General features: G+C 36.1%; 1 protein-coding gene and 1 long non-coding RNA gene across 2 annotated transcripts; one reads left to right on the top strand and one right to left on the bottom strand.

Moving 5' to 3' along the window:
• Positions 1 to 1,141: 1,141 nt before the first annotated feature.
• LOC130996840 (uncharacterized) lies at positions 1,142 to 2,759 on the top strand. The gene is made up of 2 exons (XM_057922108.1): positions 1,142 to 2,171; positions 2,517 to 2,759. Exon 1 carries the CDS (start codon positions 1,278 to 1,280, stop codon positions 1,827 to 1,829), a length of 552 nt encoding a protein of 183 aa, XP_057778091.1. The 5' UTR covers positions 1,142 to 1,277; the 3' UTR covers positions 1,830 to 2,171; positions 2,517 to 2,759.
• Positions 2,760 to 7,040: 4,281 nt separating this feature from the next.
• Positions 7,041 to 8,475, bottom strand: LOC130996842 (uncharacterized). Its single transcript, XR_009092840.1, has 2 exons — positions 8,067 to 8,475; positions 7,041 to 7,354 (listed from the first exon to the last, which is right to left on the bottom strand). It is a non-coding gene; the product is annotated as an uncharacterized LOC130996842 (long non-coding RNA).
• Between the last annotated feature and the right edge of the window lie 962 nt (positions 8,476 to 9,437).

The following is a 9,437-nucleotide window of genomic DNA, read 5'->3' as shown; positions in this document are numbered from 1 at the left end:
CAAGGAACCTCGAAGATTGAAGCCTCAGCACAAATTCGAAATGCTCTCCAACGGAAGAAATCTTGAAGACGTTCTCCGCCAACGGATCTATTCAAGACCTCTCCAATAAATAGCGCTCGAGGATCAACTTCAATCAAAACCGATTCAACGACATAAGCTGAAGCTCTGCCAAAATCGCTACTCAGCCTAAAGCTTAACCTCTCCAAAGCTTGAATCGAAGAAGAGAATTCCAAAGCCAAAATCAGTCACTGCTGATTACCTACATTCTCTTAGACCTTAGGCAAACCTCTGTTTACCCAGAAGCCAAGGTCAAACTTGCTCCAAAGAACTTGTTCTTTGAAGTACAGTTGGCAACCGTTCAAACCTCCTTTCAAGAAGAAAGAGTAGAGTGTTTGAGTGATTTGGAGTTCAGGAAGGTACTCTGACTCTGAGAAGTCTTAGCGCAGGTTGTGCTAAGCGAGAGAAATCCGACACGAGTGAAGTGTGGGTACTGAAGAAGTGGTTTCTTCAGTGGTACGGTTGTGTGCACCCGGCAAGCACACGGTTTGATTTGCAGTGCACATGTTAAGCACTTGCGGAGTAGATTGTTGGTCTGATCAACAGACCGTAGATGTAGGAAAGGGTTTTCCGAACCACGTAAAAGTCTATGTGTTATTTACAGCTTTCAATTTTACATTCTTACTTGTGTTGTTTCAATTGATAAACTGAATACTGAATAACTGCAAAGAGTGTTATCATCTCTGTTTTAGCAAACTCGACTGAGGCTATTACGAAACTAAGTTTATTTCCGCTGCGTATGATATCAGTCTGACTGATCTATCTTCTGATAGTCAGGAAGAGTGTTATCATCTCTGTTTTAGCAAACTCGACTGAAGCCCTTACGTGCATCAGTTAAGTTCCAGTAACTTAACTGATAACTCCTTACTGAAGAGTTTTCAGTATCAGTCGTCAACCCTGTTTGGTCAAAACTCCTTTCGGTTAACAGGTGTATTAATTTACGTGTAAAGTTTCGCTTTGATCTCTATCTTGAGATCCCTCAGTTTGAGAGAAGAAAAATAGCCCATAGGTCTATTCCCCCCCCCCCCCCCCACACACACCTATTTGAGACCCTCCGGACCTAATAATTGGTATCAGAGCAGGTTGTTCGCAAGAACACTCTGTTTCTGATTAGGTTCTAATTGAACTAGATCCTTTTTCTCAAAGGTCTCGAAAACGTTTTCTCATCCAAATTGTGCTTGCTAATTGCTCTATATGTTGTTATCTGTTCTCTCTTTTTGATGGAGACTAACCATAGCAGATTATCTTCTCTACCTATGTTTAGTATTGAAAAATACGACATATGGAAGTTTCGGCTTGAAAGCTTCCTCACCGCCCAACATTGCCGAATGTGGGAAGTCATCACCAACGGACCAATCACCATCACCGAAACCGTCAAAAGGGTTCCTGTTGATCCACATCAGGATCCTTACGATGAGGTCCAGCCCAAGCAAAAGGCAGACTTCTCCACAGAAGAAAGGAAGCAAGATGAGCTAGACAACCTCGCCAAAAGCATCATCTCCGGCACCGTTCCTGACAAGCATGTCATGAAGATCATCAAGTGCGGAACTGCAAAGGAGATGTGGGACATTCTTGAAAGAATGTGCGTAGGTTCCGAGGAAATCAAGGAGAATAAGCTTTCCATAGCTTGCCAGAAGTTCGACTCCTTCCTCATGCTCAAGAATGAATCTGTCAAAGAGATGGAACTCAGATTCAATCAAATCCTGAATAAAGTTCAATCCATCTCTAAAGACAAGTACACTCAACGAGAAATCAACTTGAAGATTCACTGAACTGTCATTCCTAAATGAACGACGATAATTAAGGAATTTACTCCCACCCCACGAATTTGACCAAGCACCACCAACACACGTCTGAAACCCTACGACGTTTAATCTCCAACTTCAGAATCGGCGGTCCTCTCCAACTACAACAACGACGCTTGGATTTGGCCGACGGCACTTACTGAATATCGGGTAAGTTGTTCTTGCTAGGATTTAATGTTTGATTTGTTCTATTCAGTCCACATCAAGAATTGGGAACCAACCCATGCCTAAATCTCTCGCAAATGTTCCACTGACTTCCAAATCACTTTCTTTCTCATGCTCATCCTAATTGCAGACATTCTCCCTCAAGTAAGCTACTTTTTTCCCTTTTCTTTTCTGTTTCTTTGTTTTTACTGATGGGCTCCTTTGTTTTCCCCTTTATTTGTTTGAATTCGATTGGTCCGAGCTTTGTCGATTAAAAATTGACTCTTGTTCTTGAATCTTTTCAATGTTAGATTTGAGAATTTACTCTTGTTCTAGAATTTGATCAGTTTCTTCGGGTGATGTTTGAATGTCTTGTTTCGAATTGGGTTTCTTCTGTGATCTTTTGGATGTGCTTTGTTTCGTACAAGTTTATTAATTTTGTATTTTTTGAAGTTGAATTATGTATTTTTTTTTATTTGTGATTTATTGATATGGCTGCATTTGGTGTAGGGAAGAGTCTGATTCCATGAGCAAGACAAGATGACTGGTTTAGTGAAAGTTGTCGAGGTGGGATGGGTGCTCGTTCGAGAAAGGGAAATGCAAACAGAATTTGTGGCTTCAGAATGAGTTGAACAACTATTCATAGTGTTGAAGTAGATATTCGATTACTTTTGCTCACTTATTCATAACTGAATAATAGTTATTCAGAACTTATTATGTGATATTCAGTACTGAATACTCCCTCCGTCCGCCAAAAGTATTCCACTTTGGTCGGGCACAGAGTTTAATAAAATGTGTTATGATGTTGATGTAGTGGAGAAAGGGCCCCACCACTTTATGAGATGTGTGGTTGAGATTGAATTTGGGGTGGGTTTTTTGTAAATAAAGAGTGTTTGTAAGGATAAAATATAAAGATGGATGGTGGGACCATGGCTTAAAAAGGAAAGTGGAATACTTTTTGCGGACGCCAAATATAGTAATTGTGGAATACTTTTGGCGGACGGAGGCAGTAATATTTATTCAGAACTTATTCGATTAATAATAAAGTGGTATTCGATTAATTTTCAATACTATTCAGTATAATTTTAGTGAATAAAGTGAATATTATTCAATATAATTTTAGTGAATAAACTTTCAATGTTTGCGAATAAAGTGAAAAATGTACTGAATATGTTACAAAATATGAAATACAGACTGTGTTGAATGTACATTTAACTAATCTGAATAATTTATATATTAAACTGAATAAACTTTCAAGTTGTGCGAATAGTATGAACAATCTACTGAATATGTTACAAAATATGAAATAATGTCGCAATTGCCCATTATTTAATCTAACAAAGAAATAAAATTAATGAAATGTCATCCATAAAAACAAAAATTAATATTTTTGCAATTGCTTGTTTTTGAACTAGTGTTGAAAATTTTATGTTAAAAGAAAAAAAAAACGCACAAATTAATAATTATGTGAAATAAAAAAATAAATAAAAGAAAGATGCAAAGAGTGACAAAAATCAGACTAAGATCTTCCAAAAAAAGCAAAAGAAAATTAAAATTCATGAAAAACTAAAACAAAAATAAAAATAAAAATAATTGGAACAAAGAATAATTAATATCTAACCAATCCATCATTGTCGGTTAAATTACAATGATAGATATGCATGATCTCTTTCCCAAATTCAAATGAATATAATTACCTTAATTATAGTATATATCGGTTACCTAAAATTTAGTCTAGAAGAGTTTTACATATCTATCCTTTTACCTATTAAAAAAACGCAGCAATCATATATTCAATTGGCCGTTGGATGCAAAGAAATAAAGGTCCAGGATTTAGGGGTGGGAATTTCGGGATCGGGTAATCGGGTACCCGATATCCGACCTGAAAAAATCGGGTATCGGGTACCCTATACCCGAAAAAATCGGGGTCGGGGTCGGGTATTTAGGCTGTGAAAAAATCGGGTATCGGGTATACCCGATCGGGTATCGGGTATACCCGAATTACCCGATTTTTTAATTAATAAATTTTTAACTATTTATTTATCCCATTCTCCTCTCTCTCTCTCAGAAGTCAGAACACACCCCATTCTCTACGCCTCCCCTCTCTCTCTCTCAGAACACACCCCATTCTCCTCCTCTCTCCGCCATCTCTCTCTCACCAGCCGCCTCGCCACTTCTCCATCGCCGGCGACGAAAGCTATGTCGCCGTCGCGGCTCCCCCTTCCCCTATCTTGCTTCTCTCTCTGTCAAAAAGGAAATCCCCAAAATCCTAAACCCTTTCCTTCGATTTCAAGGGAGAGGCAGTCGGAGCAGCGCCTTGCCGTCGCGGTACAGCAGCAGCGTCGCTCAGCCACCTTCTCTCCCGTCTCCGTGACGTCGCGACCCTCGCCAATCGCCCCCAGATCTGAGACTTCCGATACCCTCGACCCTCGCCGTTCCGCCGCCCAGCCGTTTCCCAGATCCGATACCCTCGGCGCTGCTGCTTCTTCTTCTGTACATATTTGATTTTGATTCTTGAAAGTTGCTGTACAGATTCTTGATTTTGATTATTGAAAGTTGTTGTACAGATTCTTGATTTTGATTTTGATTATTGAAAGTTGTTGTACAGATTCTTGATTTTGATTTTGATTCTTGAAAGTTGCTTACAGATCGGGTAATTTAGGGTACCCGAATACCCGACTCGGGTACCCGAGTTGGGTATTAGGGTACCCGATTTCAAATTCGGTGTCGGGGTCGGGTAGTGGGTTTAGGGTATTTTCGGGTTCGGGTACCCGATTTTTTCGGGTAGGGTACCCGAACCCGACCCGATTCCCAGCCCTACCAGGATTAATTCTTCATTCTCTCTACATTTAGCCTTCTTTATTGATCCCTTCCCTATATATATATATATATGGTTGGGTTCTTGTAGTATCTAAGCATATGGTAGTACCGTAGGACCAAATCTTGACCACACGATTTGGATAAGAGGTGCATTGAGATTGTGACACGTGGCAAGAAGCTTCCAATGCAATTCAAGACAAAAATCTGGATAGGGGTAAAATTGAAAAATATTTTCGTATATTAATTTATTTTTTATATTCTCAAAATATTCATATTTTAGATGCATAAAGGTTCAAACTAAGATGCATACAGTTTCATATAAAAATGCATAAGGTTCTCAAAAATAATTATTTTTGCTAATACATTTAAAAAAAAACCCTAAACACTAAACCCTAAACCCTAAATACTAAAACACTAAACTCTAAACATCATTAAACCCTAAACACTAAAACCAAAACCCTAAAATAAATACTAAACACTAAAACCTATATACACTAAAACACTACACACTAAAACCTAAAAACTAAACCCTAAATACTAAAACACTAAACTCTAAACATCATTAAACCCTAAACACTAAAACCAAAACCCTAAAATAAATACTAAACACTAAAACCTAAAAACTAAACCCTAAACACTAAAACACTAAAATCGAAACATCATTAAACATTAAATACTAAGAGTGGATTTTTAAAATGGCCACTTTCATATTGTAAAATTAAAAATGGTCCACTAAGATAAAAATATTAAAAAATGGCCAGTGTTACCAAAATACCCTTTACATTAAAAATTAAAAAAAAATGTCCACTTTCCATCACCCCCTTTAAAAAATCCCGCAATTCACAACCAGTGTGAATTCACAACCAAAAATTTTTGGTTGTGAATTCACACTGGTTGTGAATTGTGAATTCACAACCAGTCGAATTCACAATCAAAATTTAATTCACAACCAGATTTTTTTGGTTTTAAATTCACAACTGAACTGAACTGAAACCCTAAACCCTTAGCTAGTTGTGAATTATTACGATTGTGAATTCACAACTGAACTGAACTGAAACACTAAACCCTAAACCTAAACCCTAGTTGTGAATTATTACAATTGTGAATTCACAACTGAACTGAAACAGTAAATTCACAACTGAACTGAACTGAAACACTAAACCCTAGTTGTGAATTATTAAAATTGTGAATTCACAACTGAACTGAAACAGTAAATTCACAACTGAACTGAACTGAAACCCTAGTTGTGAATTATTATGATTGTGAATTCACAACTGAACTGAAACAGTAAATTCACAAATGAACTTAATCAGTAAATTCACAACTGAACTGAACTGAAACCCTAAACTCTAAACCCTAAACCTAAACCCTAGTTGTAAATTATTACGATTGTGAATTCACAACTGAAGTGAACTGAAACACTAAACCCTAAACCTAAACCCTAGTTGTGAATTATTACAATTGTGAATTCACAACTGAACTGAAACAGTAAATTCACAACTGAACTGAATTGAAACCCTAAACCTAAACCCTAGTTGTGAATTATTACGATTGTGAATTCACAACTAAACTGAAACAGTAAATTCACAAATGAACTTAATCAGTAAATTCACAATTGAACTGAACTGAAACCCTAAACCCTAAACTCTAAATCCTAAATCTAAACCCTAGTTGTGAATTATTATGATTGTGAATTCATAACTGAATTGAAACAGTAAATTCACAACTGAACTGAACTGAAACCGTAAACCCTAGTTGTGAATTATTACGATTGTGAATTCACAACTGAACTAAAACAGTAAATTCACAACTGAACTGAACTGAAACCGTAAACCCTAGTTGTGAACCCTAAACCCTAAAATTTAATTCAGAATCAAAAATTTTTGGTTGTAAATTAACAACCAGTCAAATTCACAACCAGAATTTTTTGGTTGTGAATTCATAGATTTGATTGTGAATTCAACAATATTAAGTTGTGAATTCATCGAGCTGGTTATGAATTCAAGAACATTAAGTTGTGAATTCATCGAGCTGGTTGTGAATTCATAGATCTAGTTCTGAATTTAAAATATAAAGTTGTGAATTCATAGATCTGGTTGTGAATTCAAGAATATTAAGTTGTGAATTCGTAAACTAAATATGAAACGTCAAGATATTAAAAATAAATTAACGTAAAATATGGCAAATCTTTTGGTAACAGAAACAGAGAAGAAAGGATCAAGGACAGAATTATATAAATTCTTGAATTCATTTTAGTTACTACTTTACACACAAAAACCAAATCAGAGCAATTAATTTAGCAGTCTGGAAGCGATGGCTCCCGCTACAAACTCCTTCTCCTATGCCTCCTCTGTATTTCGACACCGTGCGGGTCATCCTCAAACTCCATCACGGCGGCGCTCTCGACCCTCCAGTTGTCCTCCTCCAGCGGCGTCATCCGCCTGAACGACACCTCCCTCTCTCTGCCAGATTGGAGCACAGGGAGGCGGCTAGTGTAAAATTAGACCGGCTTAAGTCCAAGGGGTAATCTGCATAAACACAAGTACAAAGACATCATCACAATCTACAAATTAAGCTCTCGTTTCGGATTAATCATAACACAAGTTATGATGCTCTGATGAATTCATCTTCTATCTCAACTCTCTTCCAAAACCTCAGGCACACATAAAGAAGAAAACTGCGAGAAAACTATCAGTCTGCCTAGCTGCATTATGAATTATCCGGGTTTTTGCTATGTTTTTTTACAATTCCCAAGATTTTGCAAGTTGATGTCTATTACTATGTAAATGTGGTATTCTAAGACATCAAAAATCTTTCATCAGTTTATTCTAAATCAGTATTATAAGCATGCAAGAGCAACTCATAGATTCTTCTCAATCACCTCCAAATTCACAGTGCTAACAACCTCGTGACTCACCAATTTACAGATAATGGCACCAATCATTTACATTTCAAATCCAAAGCCGCAAAATAATGTGAAATGAGGATAATGTCATTTCTACTTCAAATCCAAAACCTAAAAAAGAAAATGTGAAATGCAAATTCCAGCATAAGTTAAACCAAAACCAGAAAATCTCAAGCTTCCCATTTCACCAATTAACCACTCAACCATGCACCCAAATTTACACAAAATCAATTTCGGCATTACAGAGCAGAATAAAACTAGTATTCATTTTCCTAGTCTATACACACACGCAGACCCAGAAATAGCAAAAATAAAGTAATGGGTAAGGAAATTACCAGGAGCAGCCAATGTGAGAGGAAGTCCCAATTGAAGAACCACCACCGCCAGAGAGAGAAAGGCTTCGCCAGAAATTTCTCACCTCTGAATTGTGCCACCGCCGTGCCTCCACTTCAAGCTCAACCCTAGATCTGCGTAGAAGATGACCGGAAAATTGAAAATCGGCAACAAGGACGCTGAATCGCTGGCGGTAAAGGGGGAAAACCTCGCGGAACTCGAAGCGCCGCCGCACTCATCCTCTTCTGCTTTGAAGGAATTGGTGGCGGGCGGAGGCTAAAGTCGCGGCGAGGGGTGAAGCAGGAGATGGCGGAGGCGACGAGGCCGGGGCAGCGGCGCTTCACCGACGATCTGAGCTCGAAGGAAGAGAGAGAGAGAGAGAGAGAGAGAGAGAGAGAGGCGGGGGGGGAGGGAGAGTGAAACCGTGAAAGAGGGAGAGGAGATGAAATGGGCTATTTTAGGCTGAGGGGCATTTTCGTCCTTTCAACCACAAAGTGGATAGTTTTTATTATTTTTTTTAGTGGACAGTTTTATATATTTACTCAAATACTAAAACCCAAACCCTAAAATAAATACTCCCTCCGTCCACCAATTAAAGCCCCATTTGAGTGTCGGCGCGGAAACTAAGAAAGCTGAAAAAGGTGGTGTAAAAGTTGTGTAAAAGACTAAAAGGGTAGTGTTATTTTATAAGCTATTTCCTTCTTTTTTTTACTTTTTAATTAAATAAACTGAAAACTGGAAATAAATAAATAAATAAACTGAAATTCAGAAAATAAATAAACTGGAATTAAATAAATAAATAAACTGAAAATTCAAAAATAAATAAATTAATTAATTAAAATCTGGAAAATTATTTTTTTAGAAAATAAATAAACTGGAATTAAATAAATAAATAAACTGAAAATTTGAAAATAAATAAATAAATAAATTAAAATCTGGAAAATTATTATTTTTAGAAAATAAATAAACTGGAAATAAATAAATAAATAAACTGAAAATTCGAAAATAAATGAATAAACAAACTGAAAATTCAGAAAATAAATAAACTGGAAATAAATAAATAAATAAACTGAAATTCGAAAATAAATAAATAAATAAATTAAAAACTGGAAAATTATTATTTTTAGAAAATAAATAAACTGGAAATAAATAAATAAATAAACTGAAAATTCGAAAATAAATGAATAAACAAACTGAAAATTCAGAAAATAAATAAACTGGAAATAAATAAATAAATAAACTGAAATTCGAAAATAAATAAATAAATTAATTAAAAACTAGAAAATAATTTTTTTAGAAAATAAATAAACTTAAAGTTCGAAAATAAATAAATAAACTGGAATTAAATAAATAAATAAACTGAAAATTTGAAA

The sequence above is a fragment of the Salvia miltiorrhiza genome, chromosome 8 (genome assembly GCF_028751815.1).
Source record: "Salvia miltiorrhiza cultivar Shanhuang (shh) chromosome 8, IMPLAD_Smil_shh, whole genome shotgun sequence".
Lineage (NCBI taxonomy): Eukaryota > Viridiplantae > Streptophyta > Magnoliopsida > Lamiales > Lamiaceae > Salvia > Salvia miltiorrhiza.
This window is presented reverse-complemented; position numbering and strand designations above follow the sequence as displayed.

Excerpts from the sequence above, each read along its gene's own strand:
- LOC130996840 (XM_057922108.1), top strand. The coding sequence starts at position 1,278 with ATGGAGACTAACCATAGCAGATTATCTTCTCTACCTATGTTTAGTATT.